Below are 21003 nucleotides of genomic sequence, written 5' to 3' on the forward strand. Positions count from 1 at the left end.
TCATGGAAAATATTTTTCAGTTGCTTAGTTTCCTACTGGTTTCAGATTTCAGTCCTTTCTTAGTCATTGCAAAGTGAACAGTATCTCTTGTGGATTGTCTAGTACAGTAGTTTTTCTCACTTTTTTTGTAAAGGGAATCTCAAAATAAAAAACAGAAACACAGGGCTGCTTTTGGTGAAACTATGGAGGGTATCGGGGAGGGAGCTGACACAGGCTGAGGGGAAGGACCTTTCTTCCCCCAGGCCATCTAGAAACTGCTTAAAGGTCTCTGTAGCCTCCAAGGACTCATATCAAGCGCCATTCATTTGTATCGCATCAAACAACATTAACTCACATCAAACAATATTGACTCATATCAGACAATGTTAGAGCTGCTGCAGAGCAAATAAAATGAAACCCTTCCTCTCCCTTTTATAAGAAAAAAGCCAAAGTGATAGAATGCTCAAAAATTCACAGTAGAAACAGGGCAAAAGCAGACAGGAATCCACACCTCTGGAGATCAGACCAGTATGCTTGTCACTATTTCAAGCTGCCCCCAATGAAAACAAAATCGCCCTAGAAAAGGACTATGTTGGAAACATCACATACCACAAATCACATACACTCTAAGCTTTGGTATCATGAGAGCCCCTGGCCCTGTACTAAAGGAGATATATGCATATACATATACTTTACTCTGAGATTGAGACTTAGTCACTATGTCTGTCTTTCAGATCTAATCTTCCCTCCCTCCTGCTTACTTTTTTGCAATACCCATTATACAGCAGGAAACAAAAGAAAGCATGAGTGGGCAGGGGAATTCTATGGGGTCTCAATCTCAACCACTTGGACGTCTCCATGTCACCAGCTACTAGAGGCGCATTTCCTTTGGATGTAAGTAAAGTTGACTTCAACCCTCATTTCCTAGGATTCAGAAAGAAAGCCATCATTCCTCCCAGTAACCCCAGTTGGCTCAACTCCCAGTCTCTGCTTCTGCTCAATTTCTTCATTCTGCTTTGTTTGGTTTTATTAAAATACTAGAGACCCGTGCACGGATTCATGCACCAGTGGGGTCCCTCAGCCTGGCCTGTGGGGATCGGGCCAAAACCAGCAGTCCAACATCCCCCAAGGGGTCCCAGAGTGTGAGAGGGCACTCTGCAAAGTTGCTGTCGCTCAGCAGCTCCTGAGTTGAGTGTCTGCTCCTTGGTGGTCAGTGCATGTCATAGCTATCGGCTGGTCGGCCGGTCAGCTGGTCGCTTAGGCTTTTATATAGATAGATATTTTTATTGGTTTCAGAAAGAAGGTGGAGGGAGAGATAGAAACATCAATGAGGAGAGAGAGACATTAATCGGCTGCCTTTTGCACACCCCCACTGGGGATCGAGTCCACATCCTGGGCATGTGCCCTGACCATGAATCAAACCACAACCTCCTGATTCATAGGTCAATGCTCAATCACAAAGTCATGCCAGCTGGGCTCAATTCTTTCATTCTGCTTTGAGTTTTGCTGGATACCTTCCTGTTTTCTTTACAGTCCACCTCTCCACTGGACCTAAGTTATATACTTCAGACTGATTTCTAACAAAGGAGAGAGGGTGGGGATAAAGGTAAGGTGCAGTACAGAACTGCACAGAAAACAATTTAAATGTAAGAAATAGACATTCTTATTATTAAAAGTCCTTCAACCATTTATTCACCTTAGGAAATTGTATTCATTTCTTTTCTACTCGGGGGCCATTCCCTATCCATGCTGCTGGATCCCCTTGCTCTTCTTTCCTTACTGCTCCCTAGCTTCACCCCCTTAAGTATCCCACAAAATCCTTCTTCATTCCTTATGCAGGTGTTTAAATATCTCTTAATCTCATTTCCTAATGCAGTGGTTGGCAAACTCATTACAATTGAGATTTCTTTTGAGAGCCAAATTATTTAAACTTAAACTTCTTCTAACGCCACTTCTTCAATATAGACTTGCCCAGGCCGTGGTATTTTGTGGAAGAGCCACACTCAAGGGGCCAAAGAGCTGCATGTGGCTCGCGAGCCGCAGTTTGCCGACCATAGTCCTAAGGTAACAGTTTTCAAAAATTTTATTGAACTCAATGGAAAAAATTGATATTTTATATTGTGAACACATACTTGCATACACATATGATAAGCATATGTATACAAAAAATTATGTGTGCATGTATATGCATGTGCGTATAATATATATACCAAAACAAAGGTTTCATGAAAAAATACTTACCATTGCCTGCTGGTTCAGCTCCCTGGTGAGGGCTTTCTTCCTGGCTCACCTGGCTCTCTGACTACCTTCTTGCTGAGTTCTCATGTGGCAGAGAGGGAGCAATCTCTGGTCTCTCTTCCTCTTCTTATAATGACACTAATCCCAGCCTTGGGGCCCACTCTGGTGACCTCATCTAAATCTAATTATCTCCCCAGGGCTCCACCCAACATCACATTGGAGTTAGGGCTTTAACATATGAATTAGGGGGGATGAAAACATTCAGTTAATAACACCCACAGTTTGAAAAACACTCCTTAGGGCTTATCCTTCCAGGGTCCAAATGGTTCATCAAAGGGTTTTGCTGAGAAGGGTACCTCTAGTCTCATAAAAACATGAAAGTTACATCAGAAAAACTTGGCATATCACTCCAAAGTAAGCAATGGAGTATAATAATAAAAACGGATGGGCTATGGAATGATAAATGGCTAGATTTAGATCCTGGCTTCAACTCAGTTCCTAACGTCTATAAGTTTCAGTTTTCTTATCTTTCAAGTATACTGTTACAATGATCACTAATTCACAAGAATATAGAGTCTCAAATTAAGTTAAAGCATGTTATGTAAAATGCAGAGCATAAAATTTCCTACAAATGATTGATCAAATGGTAGCCATTATTATTATTCACAAATGCAAATTATATCTGGAGTCTCTGCTTATTGAACCTGTCTGTGCCACTGGTTGCTTTTAGTAGCCTGTGCAACTGAAATTTGGCTGCTGTCTGTGGTCTGCACTTCTCTGGCAAGATAGTTCCACAGTATATGCTACCAAAGGAGAATAGTTCAATGTGTGAAGGAACACATCACAACATTTCATTGCTTAGTCAGAACCAGAATTTTGTATCCAAGCAAATTTGAAACTGAAAATGCAACCCATTGGAAAGTAAACAGAAAATGTTTTAAACAACCTACATGACCTTACATTTGGTTTCCTTTGCTCCCCATCAATTATGAGAATATTTTCCCCTGTGGGAAGAGACAAAAGAATGGGATAAAAGCTACTTCCATGACTGCATCACTATGTGCATGCAGTTTTCAGAGGCCGTGGGTCAGCTATTTTGAAGCCAAGAACCCAAGGGCTTATAAGTAGAGACTTCAAATCTCCTATATTGGGGTGGTAAAGGGCAGGGCAGGATTTGCTTGAGCAGATCCCCAATTTCTAATATGCCGTTCTGATCAGTAAGTATTTTTTTATGTTTTCTTGATTGTAGAGAGAGAGAAACATCGATTGGTTGCCTCCTGAACATACCCTGAACAATGATCGAACCCACAATCTGGGTATGTGCTCTACTCAGGAATCAAACCAGTGACCTTTTTGTGCATGGGACAGCACGCAACCAACTAAGCCACACTGGCCAGGGCTAATATGCTATTCTGATCATCAGAGTCTATGGCTTTCTCATTGACCTGGTGACTCAACACTGGCAAACAATTGAGAAGCTTGGAGGAGAACCCATCCTAATGGTGACATTCAATGTCATCACCCTCCTCAGCAGCACACTTGAGAACTCACCTGTCAATTCTCTGGGGCGCATTCACTTCTATCACTTTGGGAAACCTACGGAGCCTCATACCCTGCCACATGTGTGCATCAGAAACAAAAGTAATGTTTTTGTTTTGCTATGATCTAATAACCAGTAATAAAGGAATGTCAATATAAATTCTTTACCTTATTTGTCTTGATCACAAAGCTCTTGGAGATGCCCAAGTCACCATCCCTCACCCCACAGAGAAGCGATAACTTCTTGGTAGATAAACATCCAATTGAGGCTTCGTAAGCCAGACTATCCAGGTTTACTGAGCTGCTACTAGAAACTTAACCTAGCACATTAAAATGACTCATTGGAGATGCTGCCCTCTACAGACCCATGCCAACCTATGCATCCCTGTCCCATTGGAATCCGTAATCATTAATCTAAACACTAATTCATAATACTAACCAAATCTGGGAAGTCCATGCTCTGAAGTCAACCTGGAACTTCAGCTCACTCACATTGATCCATGTGCCAAGGAGAGCTCTCCCATTGTGTGTGTGTGTGTTTATTGATTTCAGAAAGAGGGAGAGAGAGAAAGAAATAGAAACATCAATGATAAGAGAGAATTATTGATCAGCTTCCTCCTGCATGGCCCCTACTGGGGATCGAGCACGCAACCTGGGCATATGCTCTAACCAGGAAGGGAATCAACCCTCCTGATTCATAGGTTGACGCTCAACCACCGAGCAACACCAGCTGGGCCAGAATACCATCTTTTGACTCTGTAGCTCCTCCCCCTATCACAGTGCCTGACACATTGCACATTGTCAACAAATGTTGGTTGGATTGAACTGACTTGACTTGTGAAAGCCAAAATAATACCAACAGAACAAGTTGAGGCATTTCAATTCAGTGCCTTAACTTCCCATACTGACATTTTTTTATTAAACTTTTAAATAAAAAACAGGCATATACATCACCCTAAATTATCTGATAACACTGCATACTCCAAACCACCTAGCTCTCCCTGACTTTTATGAGCATAAATCAGAGTCTGTGGTGCTTGAATGGGGTTCTTTAAGGGTCTAATCTTATCTCAATACCATATTAAATCTGCATTTATTAAAAGTATGTCACTTTACAGGCCATTCCGGCCTCAGTCCAGCTTATAGGAAGATGTAAGAATGAATTTTTTATTTAAATCCTTTTGGAAAACATGAACAAATGATAACCAGTTGTGATACTTTTCCACATTTTTACAATGTTTAAAAATATGTATTCAGATATCCAAAACTGAGCCCACAATTTGATTTATTCACAAGTCCCCTGAAGTGCTTAATAAGTACAATATGGTACAATGAAAATCATGCTTATTACTGCTATTGGGTTGGTAATTCTCCAAGATGAAATCATACTTTTCAGGTTATAAATATACATTTTATTGTTGATTTTATGCTGCATTTTGAAATACTGCTTCTCTGCTTTCATATTTTCAGGGCCTTAAAAGGGCATCATAAATCAGCCCCAAACTGGAGGAATGCTAATTGATATCAGGTGATCTCAAAACAGGCTAGGTTAAACTTGCTGTATGTTTCATGAATTCCAATTCTTGTGGAACTCTTTCAAAAACAAGACATCCAAGGAATTCATCTTCCAAGGTTAATTAGTTAAATGGAAGCACATTAGATATTTTAAATATCTAAAAGGGAGCTTAAAGGAGGTGTGTGTGCAACTCAGCTCCAATGCCAAAACATAGAAGAGATAGAAGAACATACATATGCATTGTCATAGGATCCAATGCTTTCTCAGGGAACAAGGAAAGTTCTATTACCCATAACTTGATCTGAACTATTTTGCTAGCCCTCCTTATGCCGCTTTCTAGCGCTTCTCATTTTATAATCTGTGTTACACAAAGTTTCAGGTGGAGATCAACAGGTGTTACTGGGAAGACAAGGTTACCATTTCTCAAAGCTTTCTGGAGCAAAAATGATACACTTCAAAATTTTTGTGGCTAATGGGAAATAGCCTAAGAACCATCATAAACATTGATATATAAATTTATAATCCCCACCAGATTAAGTTATTCAAAATAGAAAAATTAAATTTGAGTAGTTGTATATTAATCTCTCTTAAAAAATACCATAGCAACGTTTCTCAAAATGTGTTATGACATGCAAGAACACACACAAAAATGTTCTGGAGATTTGGCATGTGTGTATTTGTGTGTGTATATACTTATCAAGTCTGTAAATTCACAAATATTACTGTGGAAGAGGAGGATAATTGTAAACATGACTGAAATATAAAATATTAAGCAAATTATTGTCTAGTTTAGATACTGCACAAAGGCAAAAATATGGACTAAGGTGACATAAAAATTAGTTTATTTTGAGACACATGCGTTAGAACATACTCCAGAAAAACTATATTTGAATCATATAATGCTAAAACTTGAGATGTTATAGTGCTGGAGTCCTGCCAGAAGGCAAGGGGATCCCAAGGCTGGTGCTGGGCGTGGAGGCCACGGGGGCATAGGCTACCAAGGAGACAGAACTGAACCACACATCACCCTGCTTGGCCCTGGAGGAGGACTGGTTAGCCAGAGATGGGTAAGATTCCTCAGGGAAGGAACAACCTAAGACAGGCACAGTTGCAGAGGGGCCATTAGGAGAGAACTTGGGGGTCAACAGAGGTGGGGCACAGACTCTCAACACCCCCAACTTTGCAGGGGCCTGAACCCTCACCCCTTCCGAGGGAAGTGTCCTGCCGCCATGGCTGCTTAACTTCCCATGCCCAGCTCAAATCGGGACCCTGGTAACAGACAGAGACTTGGCCAACAGCAGATGCCCTCTCACTGCAACAAGACTTGTTTGAGTTGTCTTGTACCCATGGTGTGTGGAAGTGGGTTTTTGATATCTAAATCCAGCCTACCACCAGGAATGCTCAGGGCCTACTCAAGAAGGCAAATAATCCTTTCCACTAATATTTACAGGGTAAAATAAGATTGTTGTTAGAGTATTAAATTTGACAGTAAAATAGTAGTCAAGTTTTCAGGCAAATTTAAATTGGCTAATTGAAATAAGCGAATATTCTAGAAAAATTAATTGTACTAGACAAAAAAAAGTTCCTAAAGTGTTAACTAAAATTTTTATTGGTAGTTCATCTCATGATAAAATTGTGTATCATGTAATGAACCTAAAGCAGTCATATTATAGTGCAAAAAATTAAAATTTAAAAGCTATCAAGACTACATTATAAAATTTTCAAAAGCCTCCTAATATTTAAATAAAAAAGGGGGGATAGTAGAAGAATATCATGTAAGGGAAAATATCCTGTAAGTAAATTACATCTAGAAAATTTATACTTTAGAAAATTAATTGTAATGCTAACAGCAAGACGCCCATGAAAAACACACATGGTGTCAAAACAAGCCAGAGGAAAATCATTTGGGCAAAAAATGAAAAAGGACCCCAAGTCAAATTTATACAAAATATTCCTTTATTAACTTTTGGTCAAGAATATGTTTGTATATTTTCAGAAAACAACTCTGAGACCATGTGGATTCTGGCAACAGAGAGGAATCGACAGGACTACTCCAGCCATGAAGACAGAAGAGAAGCAGTCCAGAGATGGAAGACGCTGACGTTGCCTTGCCATACTAGCAGTCAGCAGCTGTGCGTCACTGCAGGTTGCCCAGGACCAAACCAGAGAGGGTCAGACCTGCATTACCACCATTTGTCCACCATCCAGAACTGAAATATCATTGCTGACATGTGCACATAAGGAACTGTTTGACATTGAAATTGGGTCTCAAAAGAACTGTTGACCCAGAAAGAAACTCACTACAGACTGATTCATTTGCCTCTCAGCATAACCATTATTGCTTGTCGCATTTTCGGTTCTTATAAGTGTATTTCTAGTAGCACATGATCTCACTCATCTAGGGGAAATGATGAACAACATAGACTGATGAACAAGAACAGACCCAGAAACAACGAAGAATGGATCACACTGTCGGGCCTCAGAGGGAGGATAGGGGAGGGTGGGGATATAGGGGAGAGATCAACCAAAGGACTTGTGTGCATGCATATGAGCCTAACCAGTGGTTAAGGACAACAGGGGGGTGGGGGCATGTGTGGGGAGGGGTGTGGGATGGGAATGGGGGGATGAGGACAAATATGTGATACCTTAATCAACAAAGAAATTTAAAAAAATATATCTATACCTAGCTAAACAACAAATAGCTCAATTCATAGATCAGTTTCCTCATCCAGTCATCTTTTCCTTTATTGTCTATTACTGTTGAAGATGAAAATGCTAGTTAACAGTTTATGGTTTTCATAGATATTTATGGACATTAGACTTGATCATAGACCAGAATTTAGAGACAAATTTCTCACTAAAGACTTATTATAGCATTCCACTTTACTGTATGCTGATGAGCACACCTACTACAAATTTGGAAAGATGAGTGATTTACATTGGAGAGAGGAATGAAGGATTCCTAATCCAATGCTTGGTTGCATTTGGCTCAGTTCAGTATTTCTTCATAGTCTATGGAAGCTTGTGTAGATGGGTTTAAAATATTTTCAATAATAGTTTATAGATGTTTTACATAGATGATGAAAGGAAATCATTCAGTATTGGGAAAGGATCAAAATAATGATGATTGAGCTATTTTCACCATAATTATGACTTCCTCGGAAATTTTATATGTTAGATTTTTATATGTTAGATTAAAATTCATGATATTTCATTCCTTAAATTATATGTTCAGGATATAATAGTAATTGTTATAATAGCTAATATATGTTGCATGGTAACTTTATGCCAGGCAGCATATATATACTTTATATGGATAAACCTTAGGTCATTTCCTTGAGGTGGATGCTATTATAAACTTTATTTACTGATAATGAAATTGCATCACAAAGAGATTAAGTGACTTGTCTAAAATCACAGAACTTGCTGGCTGGCATTGCTCAGTGGTTGAGCATCAACCTATGAACCAGGAGATCACATGCCTGGTTTGATTCCTGGTCAGGACGCATACCTGGTTTGCAGCTCAATCCCCAGTGTGGGGCATGCAGTAGGCAGCTGATCAATGATTCTTTCTCACCATTGATGTTTCTATCTCTTTCTCCCTCTCCCTTCCTCTCTGAAATCAATAAAATATATTTAAAAATAAAATAAAATCACATAACTTGTGAGTGGTCCTGCTGGGTTTTGAACCCAGGAAATCTATGTTTTCATTCTGGATGACACTATTTAAGAAAGCCAGTTAGAGAAAAAACTGTGGCCAAAATATTAAATTCATTAAAAACGTTTTAATACCATTCATCACTTAATAGAAATTCATGCAAGCACCACTTTCCCTAACATCAAGTGGTCTTGTGTTGTGGAAAAGCAACATTTTACATGGCTGCCATTTTCATTGCCAAAAAAGCTGAAAGAACTTGCAATCAACAGCTGAAAATTGGTTATTTCTCTCAAAACTAAGAGTATTACAAATAATAGGTTTTAGCATCACCGGTATATTTGTGAACAGGGACAAACTTTTTCTTTGACTAGTGATGCCCTTCCTTTCTATAGACGTAGTTGGTGAGCATTCAGTACTAACACCAAAACAATCTATACTTTAGTGCATGAAGTGATCATTCACTAAACAAACAAAAGTCTTCTGTGGCACAAATTTTCACTGATAAACAAAAAGTTACGTAAAACTTATTTCTTATATATGTATTACTTGTATGACAAACATGGTTTGGTCAAACTTTAAGGCAAAATGTCAGCTAACAGTACATATGATATGCATTTTTCTTTCACATAGCATGATACTGAAATCCCAAGAGGTTATATTACAGATGAATTTTACAAATAGCTTGCCTTGTGTTGTGATTTTAAAGTAGTCCACAAACTTTCTGACATTCCTCCATTCAAAAGGTCAGTGCCAAGGCCCCTTCTCTTGGGTGAGAAATGGGCATAGTAGCTCACTTCTAATAAATAGAACATGGCAGAATAGTAGGAGGCTTCTGACTAAGTTATAAAAAACATTATGGCTTCCTCCTTGGTCTTAAATCACCGGCTCTAGGGGAATCTAGCTGTTAATTTGTGAGAAGACTCCAACAGCCTCAGGGGGAGATCCATGTGTTCAGGAATTGAGTTCTTTCAACCACTACAGAAGAAGTGAGGTTTCTGCTAACAGTTGTGTGAGTGAGCCATCTTGGAAGCAGATTCTTCATGCTTCTAATGACTATATCCCTGGTTGACATTTGACTACAACTGCTTTAAAAACCATGTCAAAACCATCCAGATAAGCTGGTTCTAAATTTCTGGACAATAGAAATTATGAATTTTTTCTACTTCTTTGAAAGATGCCATTGGTATCTTGAGTGGAATGCTGTTGAATCTATAGATTGCTATGGGTAATATGGACATTTTAATGATGTGAATTCTTCCTATCTATGAACACGGTATATGCTTCCACTTACTTGTATCTTCTTCTACTTCTTCTTCTTTCTTTAATGTCTTGTGATTTTCTGAGTACAGGTCTTTGACATCCTTGGTAAAATTTATTCCTATGTAATTTATTAATTTTTAATGCAATTGCAAATAGTATTGTTTTCTTAGTTTTCCTTTCTGATAGCACTGCCAGGTGCAGGTGTGCACCTGTGGAGCTTTGGCAGGTTCTGCACACTGTTCCCCAAAGGAGGGGCATTTCCCCTTCTCCAAAGTGCATCTGCTGGGGCCTCTGCTGCCTCACCTTGTCCCCAGGGCTGGTCACCACCTGTCCAGAAGTCTGCCAGTCTGATGGTGACAGTGTGTGTCCTCAGGAGGTGGGGCAACTCTGACATGTAAAGATGTGTGCACTACCTCCGCTTGTAAGTGCCTGTGTCTGCCCAGTGTCCCTTTAGAAAACACCAACTTTCCAGAGATTGCTGGACCACAGGGAGGTCACAACTTTATCTGGCCTGGGTCGTGAGGACTGCTTTCCAGCATGAAGTTGTCTTTCTAGATTTCTGCATTTTTGTCCTGGGCACAGGAAGAGCCAGTCTTTACTTGAATGGCTTCTGGCCCCGGGGTCATACTTAGCCCAGCAGCCTCTACCTCAAGATTATGTACACACTTACTAATAGGGCTTCTTTTTTACATCCGATCTCTAACCCATCTGGCATTTCCCTTTCAAATAACAAAAGTGCTATTTCAGATAAACACAAACAAAAATATGTGAGCACCTATTGTAAGATCCATGTGTAGGGAACGTCCAGAGCAGGTAACAGAGCAGAGACAGAAAGCAGGCCAGGGGGCTCCAGGGGCCGGAGGAGTGAGGAGTGAGTACTGTTGGTGCAGGGTTTCCTTTTGGGGGGATGGAACATCCTGCAACTAGACGGTGGTGATGCTTGTCATTCCTTCAGGCTCAGGAATGACACCATTTAAAATACAAACAATAATTTTATTTATTTATGAAGTTGAATCACCCCAGGGAGAAACAAAGCATAAAAGAAGAAAGGAGAATAGAGAGGGGAAAAAAAGACCCTAAAATACCCCGAATAATAAAATTTTAAAAATAAACAATTTAATAACCCCATGAAGAAAAGTAAAACACGAAAACATGGTGTCCTCTCCAATGTCTCTATCCGAGTGAGATGGGAAGGGGCAGTTATAGAATGTGGCTGCCTGGTTACTGGGTTCTGTTGGGCTCCATAGTCAGGAAGTGAGGTCACTGCTCATGTCTGAGATGCTCAGAGTAGGGGACCCATGGGTGACTACATTATAGCCATGAAGACAGAAGAGAAGCAGTCCAGAGATGGAAGATGCTGACGTCGCCTTGCCATACTAGCAGTCAGCAGCTGTGCGTCACTGCAGGTTGCCCAGGACCAAACCAGAGAGGGTCGGACCTGCATTACCACCATTTGTCCACCATCCAGAACTGAAATGCCATTGCTGACATGTACACATAAGGAACTGTTTGACATTGAAATTGGGTCTCAAAAGAACTGTTGACCCAGAAAGAAACTCACTACAGACTGATTCATTTGCCTCTCAGCATAACCATTATTGCTTGTCGCATTTTCGGTTCTTATAAGTGTATTTCTAGTAGCACATGATCTCACTCATCTAGGGGAAATGATAAACAACATAGACTGATGAACAAGAACAGACCCAGAAACAACGAGGAATGGATCACACTGTCGGACCTCAAAGGGAGGGTAGGGGAGGGTGGGGATAAAGGGGAGAGATCAACCAAAGGACTTGTGTGCATACATATGAGCCTAACCAGTGGTCAAGGACAACAGGGGGGTGGGGGCATGTGTGGGGAGGGGTGTGGGATGGGAATGGGGGGATGAGGACAAATATGTGATACCTTAATCAATAAAGAAATTTAAACAAAAATAAATAAATAAATAAAACTTGAGATGTTAGAGACCAATGATGTCTAACTCCCTAATGTTACAATGTGGAAACTGAGGACTGGAAAATTAAAATATTAGCTGAAAGTTATAAGCTTGTTAGTAGCAAAGCAGGGTCAATAAATGAGGTTTCCTGCCCCTAGGCTAGCTCTCTACTTGTATGATGAGAGTAAGGACAAGGAGTGGACCATCTGCAATCTCTCCCTTTCTGGAGAGTAACAAGGAAACATTCTCACCTTGGTCAGCTCACAGGGTGACACTTCTCAATTGGGACACTTCTCAATCTCACCAACAAAAGTTCTGCTGAAGGAGGACAGTAATGCTTACGTTCTTTTATGATCTTTTACAAACTACAAAGAGAAATAAACACCCTAAAAAGAGACTATAAGCCATGGACTGTAGAGACATATCTTGATAACTTTTCTTCAATGACTTCCTTGTAAATTTTCTCTGATACCGTCAGAGCATCATCATGCAGTAAATATAAGAACCCCACCCTCCTCCCACCTCTTCTCTGCTCCTCTGTCTCTGACGGCATTATACAAGAGTGAGTAAGAAGATCAGAAAGGTACATGTAATGGCTAACTCAATTTCATAGATACCAAGTTCAAACTCTATGTGTGTGTATGGGTGCTTGTGCGTCCCTGCTTTTGCACATGACTGGGTGCTCCTCTGGTATGGGTGCTCCCAATGTGTGTAATGTATGGTAGTTGTTGTCTCTAATACATACATTCTTTTTCTAGGCATATTTTCTTTGATCACCAAGAGACTAGGACAGAAGTCCATTTCTGCCTAGTAAAAGCTACAATAGTCTAAGCTCCAAGAAAAAAAGGAAGACTAAATTCCATATTTGCAGCTTCTCTGGGGAGAAAGTGGTTAGTTTTCAATATTGGAGGACTGGGCAAGGGAAGCAAATAATTAAGTACTCACTATGAATCAGGACTTGAGATATGTCTCATGAATGCTCACCTTGACTTGAGAGGGAAAAGGTATCATCCCTATGTTATAAATTAAGGAAATGAGGATCAAAGAGGCTAAAGAACTTTCCCAAAGTCAGCTAGATCTGTATGATACCAAAGCCCATTCTCCTGGTCCAATTTAATCATATAGTTAAGAAAATCAAGATCCAAAGAGATGAGGTACTGTCTAGGGTCACAGGCCAAGTAGTGGCAGAGATGAGAACGGAATCCTTGACTCTGGTCCAGGGCTTTTTCTACAACTTTTAGAAAATTTTGTAACTTGCAAACTCAGAATTAACAACAAAACAAAACACACAAGTTAGTACAGGACTGTTTGAAACTTCAAAGCAGCAAAATAAAAGAAGACATACACCAATACCAACATGTGAAGCATGATAACATAGGAGAGTGTGTGTCTGTGTGTTGATACGGTTGAATACATCAATTTGTTATGTATCTATGTCTGCTACATGTGTGGTAGGGAAAAAAATTAAACATTAACGTACTGTACTTCTCTTTACATTTCCATTACCAAAAGCTAATCATTTGGCAGAGAGAAGAATTTTTTTTCCTTAAGAAAATTTATTCCTGAACTATCTAAGTAAAAATAAAAGGGTGCACTTTAGCTGGTATTTTGGAATGAACTTATTTATGACTGATGAAATGTAAACATTCTGTGTAAAGCAAACAATTTCTGTAGTCAAAAAATAAAACACTAAAGGGAACCAAGATGGCGGCATAGTTAAACAACTAATCTGCTGCCTCACACAACAATTTCAAAAACACAACTAAAAGACAAAAACGTCTACCACCCAGAACCACGGGAAAGCTGGCTGAGTGGAAGATTTACAGCTGAGAAGAGAAAGGAGCACAATCGCTGAAAAGCTGAGCTTAACCAACTACAGCTCCAGACTGCTCCAAAACCGCCCAAGCAAAGGAGGAGAAAACTAGCCCTTGCTGTAGCTCCTGCTGGGGAACACACAGTACACAAGGGTACACCAAGAGTGTCCACCTCAAGTAACTGGGAGGCTGACTCGTTGAACCAATAGGACACCTAGTAGACAAAACTACCCTACCAACTCAGGGAAGCAGAGAATATGAGAAGGCAAGGAAACAGATCACAAACCAAAGAAATGGAGGAGAATAAGCGACTGGACATAGAGTTCAAAACCACGGTTATAAGGTTTTTCAAGAATTTCATGGAAAAGGCCGATAAATTCAATGAGACCCTTGAAGATATGAAAAAGGACCAACTAGAAATTAAACATACACTGACTGAGATAAAAAATATTATACAGAGACCCAAAAGCAGACTAGAGGATTGCAAGAATCAACTCAAAGATTTGGAATACAAAGAGGCCAAGGACACTCCTCCAGAGAAGCATGAAGTGAAGAGAATTCAGAAAGCTGAAGATAGTGTAAGAAGTCTCTGGGACAACTTCAAGCGAACCAACATCAGAATTATGGGGGTACCAGAAGAAGAGAGAGAGCAAGATGCTGAAAACCTATTTGAAGAAATAATGAACGAAAACTTCCCCCACCTGATGAAAGAAATAGACTTACGAGTCCAGGAAGCGCACAGAACCCCAAACAAAAGGGATCCAAAGAGGACCACACCAAGACACATCATAATTAAAATGCCAAGAGCAAAAGACAAAGAGAGAATCTTACAAGCAGCAAGAGAAAAACAGTTAGTTACCTACAAGGGAGCTCCCATACGATTATCAGCTAATTTCTCAACAGAAACCATGCAGGCCAGACGGGAGTGGCAAGAAATATTCAAAGTGATGAATAGCAGGAACCTACAACCAAGACTACTCTACCCAGCAAAGTTATCATTCAGAATTGAAGGGCAGATAAAGAGCTTCACAGATAAGAAAAAGCTAAAGGAGTTCATCACCACCAAACCAGCATTATATGAAATGCTGAAAGGCATTCTTTAAAAAGAGGAAAAAGAAGAAGAAAGATAAAAATTATGAACAACAAATACATATATATCAACAAGTGAATCTAAACGTCAAGTGAATTCAAAATCTGAGGAACAGAATAAACTGGTGAACTTAATAGAATCAGAGGCATAGAATGGGAGTGGATTGATAATTCTCAGGGGGAAAGGGGTGTCTGTGTGGGGAGTATGGGAAGAGACTGGACAAAAATCATACACCTATGGATAAGGACAGCGGGGGGGGTAAGGGAAGAGGGGGGGTAGGAACTGGGTGGTGGGGAGATATGTGGGGAAAAAGGAGAAACAATTGTAATCTGAACAATAAAGATTCATTAAATTAAAAAAAAAATAAAAATAAATAAATAAATAAATAAATAAATAAAACACTAAATAATTATATTCCATTCCTGAGGATTAGATATTTAGGTACACTGCTGAATATTTCACTAAAAATTTAAATTAAAATGTTTGTGTCAAATTATCTTTACAGTTAATGTTCACTCTATTATAACATTATCAATCTATCTTATGGATTTATTAGTTTTATATTAAATTTTATATGTAATTTTTATGCCACCATCTCTGCCACACACTAAATGAAAAGGCAAAAACTCCAGAAAAGAATTAACCTTTTGCACTCGGATGTCGAGTGTGACTCGACACGGTTAGCATCGGTAGCAGCTCGTATGTCGAGCCACACTGGACACGTAGTTTCACCGCAGGGAGAAGGGGGATTTTTGTCTATTTTTCCAGTATCTTTTCTTGTTTTCATTAGTATGAAAGGACAAGTAAAATGTAAATGCCGTCTCAACTGATGCCACCACCTAAGCTTCACCAATGGCATCTTCAAAGGCTATTTGTTTCTAAGACACATCAGTCACGTGAAAAAGGTTAGACCAGTACACTAACTTCCAGGGGTAGATTATTATCCACTAACTTAGAGCAATGTTTAGATGGAAAGCTCCATATAATCACACCTCACCCTAACAAAAAACACAAAGATTGTGTTGTTTGTTCTAACAGAAAAATCAAAGGAGGAAGAAGAGAGACCATTTATATTTGTGAAACATGTGAATGTAAACCAGGTCTTCATGTGGATGAATGTTTCAAACAATATCACACCATAAAAAATTATAGAGATTAAAATTACTCTTTGAATGTATCAATAATTTGAAATATAAAAAAATCCAAATAAATAAGTTTGTATGAAAAGAAACTCCAGTTTTTTATTCTACTGCCACGCTTTGTAAAATCTGGGGTATTTAAAAAATTAAATCCCGAGTAGAATAAAGGAATTGAGAAAAAAAGCAAGCGAGTGCAAAGGGTTAATCCAAAACACTAATTTGAAAAGATATATATTCATCCCTATGTTCACTACAGCATTACTTATATTAGCCAAGATATGAAAGCAACCTAAATGTCCATTAATAGATGACAAGATAAAGGAGATTTGGTACATACATACAATGGAATATTACTCGGCCATATAAAAGAATGAAATGTTACCATTTGCTACAACATGGATGGACCTGGAAAGTATTGTGCTAAGTGAAATAAGTCAGACAAAGAAAGTCAAATACCATATGATTTCACTTATATGTGGAATCTAATAAACAAACAAGCAAAGTATAAACAGACTCATAGATACAGAGAACAAACTGATAGTAGCCAGTTGGGAGTGGGTTTGGGGATGCATGAAAAGGTGAAGGGATTAAGAATATAAATTGGCACGAATGAAATACTCATGGCAATGTGCAATAATATGTTAATAATAACTATATAAGGTGCCAGGTGGGTACTATACTTATCAGGGAGATCACTTCATAAGTTATATAAATGTCTAACCACTATACTGTATACCTAAAACAAATAAATATTGAATGTCAACTATAATTGAAAACTTTAATTAAAATATATATATTCTTAATAGATGGCAAAGACAAAACTAACAGCCATAGCAATTAATACAAAAAACTCAGTGGTACTACCCATACGTCATTCATGTCATATGTAATAAAAATCTGAGACAAAGGGTTTCTCACTGCTCTATACACACTTTCATTCAAAAGCCTAGGACTTTTTTTTATCCCATGGCTTAACCAAATTCCAGGAATTTGGGGTCCTCTACTATTGTATCCTTGGGATTAAGGTGGTAGACACAGGAACAGTGACGAAGTATGGAGATTGGTTGAGAAGATTTCAGGTGCCAGGATTAGAAGTATGCCCAGGTACCACTGAACAAAACCTAGTTATATGAACCCACTCAGCTTTTCTATATGCTGAGAAATAAAAATATTGTGGGTTTTGGTGTGCAGATAGCAGTCTTAAATAATTAAATTTTGATTATAGAAATTATATGTAAAGAATAAGCAATAGTCTATAGAAGGTAGAGAAATAAGAATGAAATAGCTTAAACTAGTTCTAAATTTAATTTTTTTCTTTAAGTTATATCACATAGAATACAAGTATGTGCATGTACACATGAGTATGTTATAAGAAATATCAGACAAAATCTAAACCTACATCATAATGGCTACCAAACTTCCTCCTACAATACCTTCCATTTTCCCATCGGTTTTTTCTCCAGATCACATTGCATCCTTTGGTATGAACCCTCCTATCCCAAGCTCATTCCACCTACAACCCATATTCTAAATATGGTCTTGACTTTATCCCCACTATACTTCTTCACTAGAAAAGTTGCCACACCAAAAAGACACTGCTATGAACCACGAGAATACCCTCTACACCAACTATATTTGAACTGACCAAAGATAGATGCCTGACCCCAATGGGCCAAGCCGAGTCATTATTCTAGGAAATTTTAGTTGAGACTAAAGTCAGTAATTACTGAACAGGGTTCAACATGAATGGTCAAGCTGCCTGCCTGCTGAAATGCCCCCCTTAATTCAAGTACAACTCAAAGTTACGGAAGAGGATTAACTAAGAGCCTTGCAAAAGAGGACACTGCACATTGAAGCAGACATGCTAAAAGAGTTGATGGGGAGAACAAGCACTCCAAAAAAAGAGCAACAAAAACAGGAGCTTCCTGAGACAATGACACCCAGCTGCACCTTGTGCCAGTGGGGTCCATGAATATCCCCTGCCTGGGTCCATTACCACAAGCATCTGCCCAGACAAGAGCAGTGACTTCACTTCCTGATGAACAGTGACTTCACTACACTGAGCAGTGACCTCACTTCCTGAAAATGGAGCGCATCAGAACTTGGAAGCCTGGTAACCAGACAGCCACATTCTATAACTGCCCCTTCCCATCTCACTCAGATAGAGAAATTGGAGAGGACACCATGTTTTTGTGTTGTCTCCCCATGTCCCAAGGCCGAGGCCTCAAGAGAGGCAGCGATGAGAGTAGATTCCGCAGTGGCTGCCACTGGTTCAGGACTCAGCCCAGACCCCTGTCGCCCTTGACACAGTTGGAGCCAGAGGTAACACAGGGAGGCCCAGGGTGGTTGTGTGAGGACCAGGCCACCACTCTGACCCCACCTGAGCAGCCTGATGTCCCCTCCGTGTGTGTGTGTGTGTGTGTGTGTGTGTGTGTGTGTGTGTGTGTGTGTGTTTAGGAGGGGGATTCACATAGAAAGGGCCTGAGCAGAAACCTGCTGAACCACTCATGTTCACACCCAAGTCAAGACTGGCTGGGTGGACATGGGGTGTGGGTGGCACCCTCTGCTCAAGGTCTATCCTAAGCCCTGGAGGTGAATCTCATTTCCCCTGGGTAGAGGTTTGTGCAGACACAGGGCTGGGCCTAATCCAGGAGCAGAAGGTCCAGGGGGCAGAAGCAGCAGCGACTAGGGCTGGGCAGGGCTTAAGGCCTCTGGACCGGTTGCCAGTCACTGTCATTGCAGAGCTCAGTCCTGGTCCTGGAAGAACAGCAGCTGGTCCATGAAGACCCCAGCCCTGCCTTCACCATTGAGGGGCAGGTGGGCCCTACTACTGAGGGCCAGAGCAGGCCCGAAATGCTTATGACCAGCTGGGGGTCTGGGGAACCAGGGACCTTGAGTGGCCGGAGATGGAGTCCTCCCCAGAAGCCCATCAGGTTCCGCAGACCTCCATCCTGGAAGCTGCTCAATCAGCAAAGGTGGATTGCACTTCGCAACTCCTTCCTGGAGCCCACCAGGTTCTGCAAGAGGTTCCCAATGTGTGATGCCTACCTGGAGCACCAGGCCCATGTGAATCACACCGGGCCAGAGGACCTGCAGCCCCAGGGGGCAGAGCCCAAAGGTGAGAAGGTGGGAGAGGTGAGGGTGGAATGAGGGGTGGAGGTGCATGTGAGCTTATGGGGAGGGTTCAGTGCCAGACACGCAGAGAGCACCCCCAGAGCCTGGCCAGGGGCAAAGACTGGCCCCAGACCACCCACCTGCTGGACTGCCAGCGTGGAGGACAGCCTGTGGTGGGTCCTGAGCCGTGGCTTCTCTGGAGGGCTCTGGCTTCTGTTATGTCCTTGAGGGGAGATGGAAGGGGCACATAGAAAAGCAAGTACATGGGTGATCTTTTCTCCTCTCACAACCCCAGCATGGGCCCAGGAGGCAGAGGAGACTCCTGTAGTAACACCTGAAGTCCATCTCGAGATGTTTGAGGCAGAGCTGGAGGCATGGGCACCTCCAGAGGTCCTGCCACCTCCAGCAGCCACTCCAACTGCAGCTGTGGAGCCAGGCCGGCCTGGGAAACACTTGCAGACATGACTGAGGCCCCACCACCCCTGGATGAGGAGCCCTCCCTGGAACCTGCCCAGGGTCCTGCCTCAGAGGAGGAGCTGCCTCCTGAAAACCTAGTAGGGCCAGGTCCAGAGCCGCAGGCTGAGACTGCTCGCCGTCTCCCCTCAGGAAAACTGGTGCTACCTCCCCTCGTTGACCTTTTCCTCTTCTTTTCATTTCTTTTTCTGTTTTACTTTTCTTCATGGGGTGATTCTGTTGTTTATTTTTAAATTTTTATTATTCAGGGTATTTTGGGGTCTTTTTCTCTATTCCTTTTTTTATGCTTTGTTTCTCCATGGGGTGACTCAATTTAATAAATAAATAAAAATAAGTAAATAAGTAAGTAAATAAATAAATAAATAAATATAAATAAATAAAATTATTGTTTGTATTTTAAATGGTGCCATTCCTGAGCATGAAGGACATTCACGATGCTGTGCAAGCATCACCACTATCTAGTTGGGTGATGTTCCATCACTCCCCCCCCCCCAAAAAAAAAAAAAAACAAACACCCTGCACCAACAGTGCTCATTCCCAACTCCTCCTACTCCTGGTGACCCCTGGTCTGCTTTCTGTCTCCCGTTCTAGACGTTCCTTATTCATGGAATCTTACAATAGGTGCCTTTCTGTGCCTGCTTACATAATTTTATTTGTTTTTATCTGAAATAGTATTTTTTATTTGAAAGGGAAATCCCAGATGTTTAAAGATGTAAAAAAAGAAGCCCTTTTAGTAAGTGTGTGCATAATCTCAGGATAAAGACCTCTGCGCTAAGTGTGACCCCAGGGCCAAAAGCCAGTCAGGCAAGCTAGTTCTTCCTGTGCCCAAAACTAAAAGGAGAAAAAAATGCAGAAATCTGGGAAGACCAACCACAAACTGGAAAGCATTCCTCACAACCCAAGTCCAGAGAAAGATTATAATCTGGTGCAGAGAACTCTAGAAAGTCATTTTCTAAAGGGACAAAGAGCAAACACATGCACTTCCAACAAGAGGCAGTGCACACACTAGTACCTGTCTTAGGTGCCCTACCTCCCCAATGGGAAGACACACACTGTCAACACTGGGGGGAGAGCACTGTCACCATCAGACCGGCAGGCTTCTGGGCTGGTGGCCACCACCCTGGGGACAAAGTGAGGCAGCAGAGGCCCCCGCAGGTCCCCTGGGGAGAAGGGGGAAAGGCCACCGTCTGGGAGAACAGTGTGCAGCACCTGCCAAAGCTCCACAGGGCACACCTGCACCTGGCAG

General features: G+C 40.9%; 1 protein-coding gene across 1 annotated transcript; it reads left to right on the forward strand.

Moving 5' to 3' along the window:
• Positions 1 to 18374: 18374 nt before the first annotated feature.
• On the forward strand, positions 18375 to 19832 carry LOC129151758 (uncharacterized). The gene is made up of 3 exons (XM_054727657.1): positions 18375 to 18491; positions 18912 to 19287; positions 19579 to 19832. The coding sequence occupies exons 1-3, from the start codon at positions 18375 to 18377 to the stop codon at positions 19746 to 19748; spliced, it is 663 nt and encodes a 220-aa protein (XP_054583632.1). The 3' UTR covers positions 19749 to 19832.
• The last annotated feature ends 1171 nt before the right edge of the window (positions 19833 to 21003 follow it).

Source organism: Eptesicus fuscus, chromosome 15 (assembly GCF_027574615.1).
Source record: "Eptesicus fuscus isolate TK198812 chromosome 15, DD_ASM_mEF_20220401, whole genome shotgun sequence".
Lineage (NCBI taxonomy): Eukaryota > Metazoa > Chordata > Mammalia > Chiroptera > Vespertilionidae > Eptesicus > Eptesicus fuscus.

Coding starts and splice junctions, on each gene's coding strand:
- LOC129151758 (XM_054727657.1), top strand. CDS start 18,375: ATGTCCCAAGGCCGAGGCCTCAAGAGAGGCAGCGATGAGAGTAGATTC. Junction 18,492..18,911: donor TGACACAGTTGGAGCCAGAG/GTAACACAGGGA, acceptor CTGTCATTGCAG/AGCTCAGTCCTGGTCCTGGA. Junction 19,288..19,578: donor CCAGGGGGCAGAGCCCAAAG/GTGAGAAGGTGG, acceptor TCACAACCCCAG/CATGGGCCCAGGAGGCAGAG.